Here is an 11,310-nt window from a genome sequence, read left to right as displayed (position 1 = left end):
TAACAATGCTATACAAAAAGCAACGTTAATAATCAGCTCTCTTTATTTAAAGAGTAGTGTTTTCATTCCTTGTCCTATCCTCGAAAAAGCCTGCACATGTGGGTCCCTGAAGGGCTGAATAACTGCTTCAGTTCAGAGTAGCCTAATTTTGTAACGTTTTATTATCGAAATAAATACACAGAAATGCATTAATTTGTGCGGTAATTCAGTTTATTGGTTTTACAACTTAGATTTTTACAACCTTGTACTATATATATTTCTGAGAAACAAAAGCTACTTTTGATTCATAGGAAGAATAAATGTATTTCTCTTTCTCAAGAACAATGTTTTTATAAGTTAATGTACAGATAAACAGATAATAATATACTTCCAAAAAAGAGCAATATGTTCCTTTTTTAATGTCGCAGTGCAACTTACATCTTAGCTACACACCTGCGCAGTTGTACTATGAGGTGCACACCTCCAAAATAACACAGTGGAACCCTGGACAGATTGAACATATTTCATGTACAATGTTTTAAAACATTGTGAGAACAATTACATTCTGGTTAAATGAAATACATTCTACAATACATGTACTGCTCTTCATAAAATTTGAGAATTTAGAGCAACAACTGCGGACATTTTAGAAGTGTTAGTAGTATGTCTATTATGACATGTAGCCGGGCCAGTGTAGTTATACTGTATAACAAATGTACTGACACCTAAAAAGCATTTTAAGTACCAGGACACAACACTGGATGATAATTGCAGGTGAATTGAAGCAATGTCAATATCCTGCCAGGAATAGGGTATAAGTATTAAGCGGCGCAAAGAAAAACATTATCATTGAAATTTGATAGAAGTAAAATAGAAACAAGGAAAAGAAGGTCAAGTAAATAGGCCTAGAAAAGAAACAACCAAGTGTGTCAAACATTAAAAATGTGTTATGAGTTGTTGATCATGTATTTTGCGCAGATAGAATGCAGTCACATTGAAGTACTACAGTACTACTTTCAACCTGTAGAAATAAACAACTTAAGCAGATACATATACGTTGACAATTTCCGGGATCCTTTTTCAAATAAACCAGTACATTCACATATAAAATCAACAGAGACACAGAAAGGGAACAGAATACATGAGCAGAACTCAGGACCTGAATCAATCCTGAAGATCAGGAGGTAATTTCTGTAACAGCTGGAGTGAAGCAAAAACAGTCATTCAGGAGACTCAATGCTTTTTGTATTTTATCTCATTTTTCTAAGAAAAATATAAGTAAAAAGATTCTGTGGTCACAGAATCTAAAGATTGCATTCACAAGTATATAGTTCACAGTTTTAAATAGAGGGTGCTGCTATGCAAACAATATAATATTTTTATTTAACACATTTCTCAACCCCAATGGCCACATGTACATGTTTACTACCATGCAGATGTTTGATTTAAAAAATCAATTTCACCAACAAATTCTATAATGATGGCCAAAATCATAATAGCTACAAAGATATATCAATAAATGTAAAAGTTTCATTCCAGTGATCTGTGTTTGGCTAAACTACTTTGTTTAAATTTCAAACAAAATCTACATAATTATACATACATGTCAAACATGCAACATCCGTACATACAACAGAAATGCATTATAAAACCCTACTGAGCCTCATACACTAAAAGGCCAAATACCTCCATCTCTCTCTCTCTCTCCCTCACACACCCATCTTCTCTCCACACTTATACATACAGTACATACTTTTAAACAGATTGGGTCTTTCTTTCCGTGGGTTTCAGGGTCACACAGTACCATGGTGCCCCAGTAGAGGGTGCATTGTTGTAATCAGAATGATGCCTATTAGCCAGCCTACATAGCTCTCTCTTAAAGCAGCATTAAAGGGGAAATAAAAAGGAAATAAAAACTAAACTCCCTTCCTCTTAAGCAAGCAATGAAATACGAAAAAATACAATAGAAGAAAAAAAATGCATTTGCATCAGCCAAAAACAGTTACAACTTTTTGTTGTTAAGTTCTCTTTCAATCTATCATTTGTTGCATTTTCTGTTTTAAAGATAATGAATGATAGTTTCTCTTCAGGCATGCAGAATGGCACCCCGTGGGGGCCTTATTTTATCCAATATACAGTATATACACCAACAGTTACTCTTATGTTTGACCTCAGTGCAGTATGTACACATATTACAGTGATTGGTTTGTCAGTTAGTTTGTCAGTTAGTGAAGGGAATGGTGATGGTAGACCCTGGCTGCATAAACGATTGCGGGGGAAGAGATAATGGCATGATTCCACAGTGTCTCCTTGTTACTCTGTCTCTGAGTACTCGTGTCTCAAACGTGAGTTTCGATGAAGGAGTGGGTGTGCATCATCAGTGGTGGGGACAGGGGTGAGAGGTCGGATCCCTCGGGGTGGGGCTCTGTCGGGACGGAGCTGAACTCACAGATGTCCACAAACAGCTCATGGTGCTGCTGCTTCCACTGTTGGAACTTCTGGGAGTTTAGACCGGAGTCGTCCAGCACTTGGCTGATAATGGCCAGATCACCCTCTTTGGCCTGTGGGAAAACATCAGTTAGTGTTTGGCTTACATACTACCCCAATGACCCCACTCATATGCCACCTCACTCTCATCACCATAGACAGCCACCTACTGGACCTGTACCACCCTCTGTACCTCCATAAGACTCCACCCTGCCCTATGACTCATACCTGCCCTATGACTGGGCCACAGCCTGCCCTGTGGCTGTGTCCCGCCCTCTCCGTACCTTGAGTGTGCTGCGCAGGGCACGAATGCGGTGCAGCTTGTCATTGATGACAGGGTCGTTGCAGCGCTTGACAAAGGAGCGTCTGAAATCCTGTTTAGTGGAGGGCCTCTGTTCCCCCAGGGCAGACAGGCTGGCCCGCTCTATGGAGCGATACAGCTCCTGGAAGCCATCCACTCCCTCATGATCATGACCTCGCTCTTTAGACTGAGAATCTGAGGGGAGAAAGTAGGACAGGATTTCAAAGCTCTGTGCTAAACCTAATTCAACCATTTTAACTTGGATAAAAGCTTTACAATGTACCTTGTCATCAAATAAATATAAAATCAAGGCATAACAAGGTATATGTGTAACTTGAAGTCTGAGGAGTCCAAAAGAGAAGCCTGGCGAGAGCAGGAAGTGCTAGAGTGCATCCTTACCTTGGTGTTTCTTGGAGTTGTGCTTTCTGAATGGCACCTCGTCATCCTCACTCCTCTCCTCTGATGGTCCTGCTGAGTGCAGGCTTCCCTTGGTGCCCTGCACGTCCCTGTTCCGGGGCAGGCTCTGGCTGCGCTGCTTGTGGGCACAGTGAAGGCGCTGCTCGCGCTCCTCTATGTCCACCAATGGGAAGGGCCCATCTCTGTCAGGTTGTCGACGCCTCTGTGTGGGAAGTGTGGCCTGGCGTCGGCGCTCAGGGGACATAAGCAGCTGACCCATTCCCATGTGGCCGCTGCCGTAGCCCCCGTCACCCCTGTCACCCTCCCCCGGCACGGTCTGCAGAAAGTGGAGGCCCGAGCTGGTGAGAGGCGTCTCAATCAGGTCCTGCCAGGAGCGGCGTTGGGTGTCACGGAGGGTGGGGCGGAGGGTGGGGCGGCAGCCGGATGACTGGGTGCTCCCAGGGACGTCCGGACGGGAGTCCTCAGCTGAGGAGTGGGAGTACGTGGACTCACTGGAGAAGTGGCGCTCAGGGAACGGACTGGAGGAGTTCACCTGGAAGAGGGCCAGTGGACAGAGGTATTTAATGATATTGATAGAACCACTATGTGTGTGTGTGTGTGTGTGTGTGTGTGTGTGTGTGTGTGTGTGTGTGTGTGTGTGTGTGTGTGTGTGTGTGTGTGTGTGTGTGTGTGTGTGTGTGTGTGTGTGTGTGTGTGTGTGTGTGTACAGTGAACGTGTACATGTGAGTGTGTGTTCCAGAGTGTGAACCAGTGGCCTGCACTCACAGATGGGGTGCGGTGGTAGGTGTCACAGCGAGATGACATGCCCTCTTGTTTCAGAGTCATAGAACCATCCATCTCATCCTGGTCACTCTCACTCCAATAATCTGAAACATCAAAGTTAAACATCAATAAACTAAACAGCTTGGGTGACCTCATCCATACCAAAACTGTATGTCTTGCACTTCAGTACAATAGGCATTGATCTAATACAATTACCTAACATCTCACTTCAATGTCCTTAAATCAATTGATTTACACATCACAACACTAAATATGTAGTCAGATTGTCCTACCTTCATCGGGCCGTGGAACCTTATCGTCAGGTGTGTAGCCAATCGCCGCCAGCCCCAGCCGGTTCATCCATCTACATGGGTAACAGGACAGGGTGCAGACACACAACATGAGATGGTTAACTGACTAACTGATACCATACTGGGTGTGGTAGGAGGTTTGATGTGTTATGTAGTCTATATTTCTTGAGAATATGAATTATTAACAGTTTGCATTGAAGACAATAAAGTATATCGATGTTATGATATGCAGTCTTTCTGAATCCTCTCAAATCCTTTATTTAGCTAATGCTACTCAATCAGTAAAGGGCATTTGTGATCAACACTGCCACATAATTACACAGAAAAGAGATAATAACAAGTCAATCAGTCACAACCCAAGGGAAAGATGAAACTGTTTCTGATAAACAAAGCAGTAGCTGCTGACCCAGAGGGCTCTTTGAAACAAGAGACTTACTGCTCTTTATCATCTTACACTATCTCGGGAGAAAAAAAACACAAAAATAAAGTCTCAGTAGAACAACACTACCGACCTAAAGTATATTTTCTTATTCCTCATGTTTGAGAACGAAAGAAGAACTATGTCCCAGCTCCAGCTATGAATTCTCTGAAACAGAGATTTTTTTTAGATAATATGTAAGCTAAAGTACATGCTGTTACAATCAAGAGAGCATTTTATGAAATAAGCACACTAACTAACCCTACCATCAAAGTGCAGGTAGTAATGCTAGAAAAAATAGTGTTACCTGTTCATCTCCTCCAAACAGTCTGTGGCGAAAAAGAAACTCTTGATTTTGGGATGGCAGGCTTTGAAGGCACTGCAGCAGGAGCAAAAACATCTAATTAGTCTGCACAGTCTTGTAGATCATCTGATTCTCAAACATCTCCATTTTGCATTACTTCATTCTGTTAGCCTGAGATCCAGACCATGTGGTACAATGGCCAGGTAGAAGTACTGTATACTGTTCCTGTAGCCCTTTCCTGCAGTCAAATGACCTAGGGGCTCCCGGGCACTGCATCTCGGTGCAAGAGGCATCACTGCAGTCCCTGGTTCGAATCCAGGCTGCATCACATCCGGCCGTGATTGGGAGTCCCATAGGGCGGTGCACAATTGGCCCAGCGTAGTCCGCGTTTGGCCGGGGTAGGCCATCATTGTAAATAAGAATTTGTTCTTAACGAACTTGCCTAATTACATTTTAAAAAGGGGCCTCATGGGTGGAATGTTTTTAATATTTTCATAATTAATACACTTTTTTTAATACAGAGAATCTTGTGTTTCTATGTCAAACGGTTTAATATTGGGATGCAAATTGTAATAGACTTCAACATGGTACAGGTGTCTTCTTTTTTAAAGCCCATAACCATGTGTGTGAGGTGTTTACTTTTGTTTCAAAGTGGATTTGTTTAAGACTACCAAGAAACACTGTGTGACCCTTCTCAGGTGGAAATAGACACCTATTATTTACTTCTGCCACTTTGTGCCACGGCTATTTAAAGCCCTCGTTATTCAAATCAAATATTTATGCCACGCAAAGGCATCATCTGTTTTTGTGTTTCATTTAGACTTTTCTTTTAAATCCCCAGGTTCACTAACAGATTGAGAGACAAAAAAACATTAATCACAAAAACACTCACTGTTTCCTTCTGCATTCAATTGCTCTATCTATTCGGAACTCAGGTAGGCTGATGAAACCTTCAGCCTTCTCGTCCTAGGAAGGGAGAGGTAGGGGAAATGAGAAGCAATACATTCCTGTATGTCTGTAGAGATGACACACCTCATTAAGGATATCAGACATACTTGAATGTACTGTACACTACATAACACTTTAACATAAATGGTTCAGTGTCTTGAATATGGCTATGTTTGTGTGAGTTACCAAGACAACTCTGCAGATAGTGTTGGTAAACAGCAAGCCTGTTGTGGCAGATAAGAGAAAATAAAGCATTGTTTGACAGCTGTAATGTACTTGTCAGAGAGCAGCTTACATTCTGGTTGGTGTACCAGTAGAGCGAGGAGTCCTTGAGAATGAACCAGTACTTCTTCCACTTCTGGGTGAAGTAGCCCTTGGCATCCTTCTTCTTCCACAGCCAGCCCTCACAGTCCCCATGGCCCAGGTCCTTACAGGAGATACGCCTGCGGCTAGCGCTAGTCAGAGAACCTGGGTGGAGAGCAGGATATCACAGAGAATTCTCATAGACACATGGACACACTAAACATTCCCGGGATGATATCCTCAATACTAGCATAATTTCAAACCCATCACAAATCCTAATATAAAATGATTGACAAAGGATCACCAAAAGAATCCTCACAGTGAATGGACTTATCCCACGTCTCACCTTTGGTTCTCTTTTTGGTCTTAGTCCTTAAAGACGCATAGTGAAATGACTGCAATGAGAGGGAAGAGGAGAGGGTTTGATTAGAACAGGTGTCTAAAGTACAGGACTCATAACAGGGGAGTAACAGTAGTATTTAAATCTTTGACTTTACCTTCCTCATGGATGAACCTCCTTGTCTTTCGATGCCAAAACTAGCATACCTGAGGAGAGGGGAGATCAGGTTTGTAAGCCTACAATAAAATGGATGCTAATCCTCTTTATCTGGGGATGAGATCATCATGTACTGGTATCAAACCAATCCTTACATGGATATTATTCATCATAAAAAGCAGAATCGTAACTTGATATCTACTGTATGTGAGTAAAATATTAATGTATATTCCATTGACATGAATGCATAAGTTACATGGAGTACATTAAACATTGATTTGAGTCTATCTCATGCTAGAATTCATCCCAAAGAACTTAGTATCTGTATCATTCCCAGGGCTGGCCTGAATGCCCATCTGGAAATGGCTCTACTGACAGGTGGTACTGTGGTCCTGAAACATGGACACTGATTGAAGAAATGGACATCACATGGCATTCTCAATATAGGTCTCACTACTTACTTTTGTAATACACTCAGATCCAGCTTTCCTACTGTCAATCATAGTGTATTAGGTACAGAAACATCTCTTTTGGGTGTGTAGCATGCAGTGAACTGGATGTCAAACACATAGCAGGTATCTGACCATCATACTGACACCTTACCCATATACTCGGTGTACAAACTGAGCGCCAGTGCATCCATTCTACCAAAGAGAATGATCTAAACTAAAGCCTGATACATTTGGACAAGTACTGTATTGTTTCCAGCAAGTGAAAGAAGTGAGCTAAACCACAGAGCAGGTGGCAGGAAATCCAATTCAGCCAGTCTCTGTGTCTCAGTAGAGCTCAGCACAGCACAACGGAAACCGCTGAGGGGATGTGCTGCGCATGTTGGCCATTTATGAACACCTTAATCAGCACTCATCACTGTAAAAATGGCTGAGAGGACTTCTCTACTGCCAGACCTACTGTACTATTTTATAACTACATGGTTGGAGCATCCACTGAACACTGACTGTGGGTTAAGATGTTGAATTGGGTTGGGTTGTAGCATCAATTGGAAAAAAGCACAGTGTTTCTTAAATAGAACCAGAAAATCTGATTTAGGTCAGTGAAGGGTTGCCTGCTTGGCAACCCTCATGATGTATGTTTAAATGTCATTCCCTTGAGGCCAATTCAATTAAGTTAATCAATTGTTACAACACACTGAAGACAAAAATGAATCTCAATTAGGATTATTCATATGGTGGTATGCAGGATGACGGCAATTTACTTTACTCAAAAGAGTCATTGGTGAAATAAAAATAATTTGTAGAAGTGAGTAACTAATATACTGTAAATCCAATATCAAAACATGCACAATATAAAGTACTGTATATATCAGTAAAATGTTGATAGTTGATTAAAAAAAAGCTTTCAAATTACTGATAGCAGTATGATACAAACCAAATTGGAAGGTACACAACTAGCCTCCATAGTTTAGGCAAAAACCAAGTCCCACACATACATTTGTTTAAATCATCAACTAAATCAATGTTCCTCACAAAATCTTGCCTAGATTGTCCCCTTGACCCCATGAAGAAGAACTGCTCACTCACCTGTCCGTGTCAGCTCTCAGTGTGTCTCCAGCTCTCTGCGGAAAGGTAAAGAGCAGATTAGCGCATCAGAGAGAGAGAGAGAGAGAGAGAGATGAGAGAGAGATCATAGCACACTGTCATCTCAGAGGGTGGACCATGTTTCCAGTTGTGACCAGGCAGGCAGATCAGAAGATCGGGGGCAGGAACCATGGGGTGTCTGGGGTTGTGGAAGTAGAGGTAGTATGGGTGGCAGTGTGGCAAACTTCTGACTCACTTATCTAATATTGTGACCTCAAAAAGGCTTTATCCACAAAAACATCACTGCTCTGTGACACAAATATGTTGAATCTGCATTGCCAAACCATTATGCCACTATGTCTGACTGCGTTAAAAGCCATAATGTCATTCTTGATGCAAGTTGACAAATAAGAATAGTAGCTGTGATGACTCACGTGGTACATTGGCACAGTGTTGCTCTCAGGCAGTGAGAAGGACAGGCCCTCTGGGGGTCCTGAGTCCAGTCTGATGGGCGGGGCCAGCATGGATGGGCTGATGGGATAGCTGGGGCTGCTGGGGTTGTGGCTCTTCTTGCGGGAACGCCGCCCAGTGTCCCGCTTGCATTCCCTGGAAACATCTGGCTCCTCCTGGATCACCAGGATCTTGTCGTCACTCAGGTAACGTAGCAGGGAGTTGTCTGAGTCTAGCAGAGGTCAGGGAAGGAGGGAAAGAGGGGTGCAAAGTTGTGTCATTTGGAAGCCCAGAGAGGTTGTTATTTGTTTATTAGGAGTCCTAGAGTGCTTATCACATTCAAATGCTTGATGGCAAAACAAACTCTTACCAAAGGTATAATGAAGCATCATTTGAAAGGAATATAAACATTCAGAAGATTTCTGGTTCGATACTTGCGGTCTGATGTTGAGTCAAAGTGTGAGCAGCCCCTGAGGTAATGTTTAATGTTGTTTCCATAGCTTTAGTCGATAGAGCTTCATTAACCTCACAGACATGCATGTTTCCACAGAAACCAACCTGTCACGTTACTACCTTCCATCAGTGAGGGCAGGCCTCCAACAGTTTGTGGTTTCAGAGCAGAGGGAGGCAGATATGTTCTTTATATCGGCACTCGCTATTTATAACAAAAGTCGTGGGAGTGAGATGCTCTCACTACAGCTCACTCAACATAACTGCTATACATAGTCTCACAAAGCTAAACACTACTGAAATCAGCCATGTGCAAAACAAATATTAGGTTTTCAACTCAATTCCTGCCTGACATGAACATGTTGTCTATATATAATAGATTGAATCTCATTTTGTAAAAAAAATGGCTGAGCCTCTTGTGATAGCTTCATCTTTATACAGTACAGTTTAAAAATAGTTCTAAATGTGCATTCATGTTTCTGTCAAGATTCCCTGGTTATATGTAAAGTCTAAAGAAACCATTGTGCTCTTTGCCAGTACTTGTGGCAGTTCCAGTTAAATGAATAAAAGGTTGCCAAACAAGCAGATGATTAGTCATGTTGTTGACAGTGGGGACTGTGATTGGTCCTCATTAGGAGTCTGTACTTTGCAGAAGCAGTGAAACAAAAGCTACTTCCTTCTCCAAGTCAAGGCATTTAAGGGGGGTACTGAGGAGACTACCTGAACTTAAGGACCCACCTCTGCTACCTCTCTTGTACATATTTGGCTCCTTTGTCTCTGCCATCCAGTTGTAATCCGTTGGCATGGAAACTGGCCTGAGGTCACCTGGAAAGAAGTCCAAGTAGCATGTCAGCTGAGGTGTGAGTGGAGGGAGAGTTAGGAGCTGAGGTGTGAGTGGAGGGAGAGTTAGGAGCTGAGGTGTGAGTGGAGGGAGAGTTAGGAGCTGAGGTGTGAGTGGAGGGAGAGTTAGGAGCTGAGGTGTGAGCGGAGGGAGAGTTAGGAGCTGAGGTGTGAGCGGAGGGAGAGTTAGGAGTTGAGGGAAGAGCGGAGGGAGAGTGGAGGGAGAGTTAGGAGCTGAGGGAAGAGCGGAGGGAGAGTTAGGAGCTGAGGGAAGAGCGGAGGGAGAGTTAGGAGCTGAGGGAAGAGCGGAGGGAGAGTTAGGAGCTGAGGGAAGAGCGGAGGGAGAGCTAGGAGCTGAGGGAAGAGCGGAGGGAGAGTTAGGAGCTGAGGGAAGAGCGGAGGGAAGAGCGGAGGGAGAGCTAGGAGCTGAGGGAAGAGCGGAGGGAGAGCTAGGAGCTGAGGGAAGAGTGGGGGCTGTCTCACTGAGAGGGAGAGGAGAGGGTGAGAGTGGAGTGGCTGTGCGTGGGTGGGTGGACGTCTGCCTGACAGTGGTTAAAGTGCAGGGAAAGTAAGGGGTATAAGAGGAGTAGGTTATAGCATGGGAATCCAGTTGAAAAGAAGTGAACTTTAGAGTGAAGGGGAAACGGTAGACCTGCTGCACGTGTGTGAATGTGTGAGCATGAGAGAGACTGTGATGGGCCTTATCATGACACATGGTGCCTCCACAGACTGGGATGAGCAGATCGTACCCTGCTTGGAGCCATTATGGGCTTGGAAGGAATCCACTGTCACTTCCCTGGCAGACTGTTAACATGAAAAACACTCTGTCTGGCAGAGCCAAAGGGATTTATCTCTGCACCACTACACACTGTACAATACACGGCAAACTGAGCCTCAACAGAGCCTCAACAGCCATTTCTGTCTGATGGACAGATAGAATACTGTACATTGTCAAGGGCTGGCAAAGACCTCCTTTCCTTATCCCAGTGTTTACAGACAGTGTGTCACTCACTAAATATTCCAGAGTTGTCCCGTGCAGTAATGTGAACGAGCTCATCATGTAAAGTGCAGACAGGGGTGGCATGTAGAATAGTCAGGCTGATCTTAGGTGATGTCATCCTGATGCTGGCCATCCTACTGCTGCAGTGCTGATGATGATGAAGGGGCAATGACAGGGAATGTCTGACTGTGGGCATGGGGGGTGGTGCTGGGCTGTGAGAGGGAGGGGTTTCTGTGAAACATGAATACGCTGGGGTGCATAATAATAATCTTGATTATGCATAGCAATTGCCATGGGGCTATACATTCT

The 11,310-nt window shown here is 43.4% G+C and overlaps 1 protein-coding gene across 2 annotated transcripts in view; it reads right to left on the bottom strand.

The window, feature by feature from the left end:
• Positions 1-192: 192 nt before the first annotated feature.
• Positions 193-11,310, bottom strand: part of LOC110533820 (connector enhancer of kinase suppressor of ras 2) — a 59,636-nt gene continuing 48,518 nt past the window's right edge. The window contains exons 12-24 of one of the 2 annotated variants that reach the window (XM_036990212.1): positions 9,900-9,986; positions 8,696-8,943; positions 8,265-8,299; positions 6,728-6,776; positions 6,577-6,625; positions 6,223-6,395; positions 5,872-5,945; positions 4,983-5,054; positions 4,240-4,310; positions 3,950-4,050; positions 3,167-3,716; positions 2,751-2,962; positions 193-2,540 (exon numbers count right to left, since the gene is read on the bottom strand). In XM_036990212.1, the coding sequence (XP_036846107.1) occupies positions 2,319-2,540; positions 2,751-2,962; positions 3,167-3,716; positions 3,950-4,050; positions 4,240-4,310; positions 4,983-5,054; positions 5,872-5,945; positions 6,223-6,395; positions 6,577-6,625; positions 6,728-6,776; positions 8,265-8,299; positions 8,696-8,943; positions 9,900-9,986 (1,943 nt within the window). In that variant the 3' untranslated portion in view covers positions 193-2,318. The remainder of the gene's footprint in view (positions 2,541-2,750; positions 2,963-3,166; positions 3,717-3,949; positions 4,051-4,239; positions 4,311-4,982; positions 5,055-5,871; positions 5,946-6,222; positions 6,396-6,576; positions 6,626-6,727; positions 6,777-8,264; positions 8,300-8,695; positions 8,944-9,899; positions 9,987-11,310) is intronic. The other variant, XM_021618352.2, reaches the window with a different exon arrangement.

The sequence above is a fragment of the Oncorhynchus mykiss genome, chromosome 10, assembly GCF_013265735.2.
Source record: "Oncorhynchus mykiss isolate Arlee chromosome 10, USDA_OmykA_1.1, whole genome shotgun sequence".
Classification (NCBI taxonomy): Eukaryota; Metazoa; Chordata; class Actinopteri; order Salmoniformes; family Salmonidae; genus Oncorhynchus; species Oncorhynchus mykiss.
Note: the sequence above shows the minus strand (reverse complement) of the source record. Positions and strands in the feature narration are given on the sequence as shown.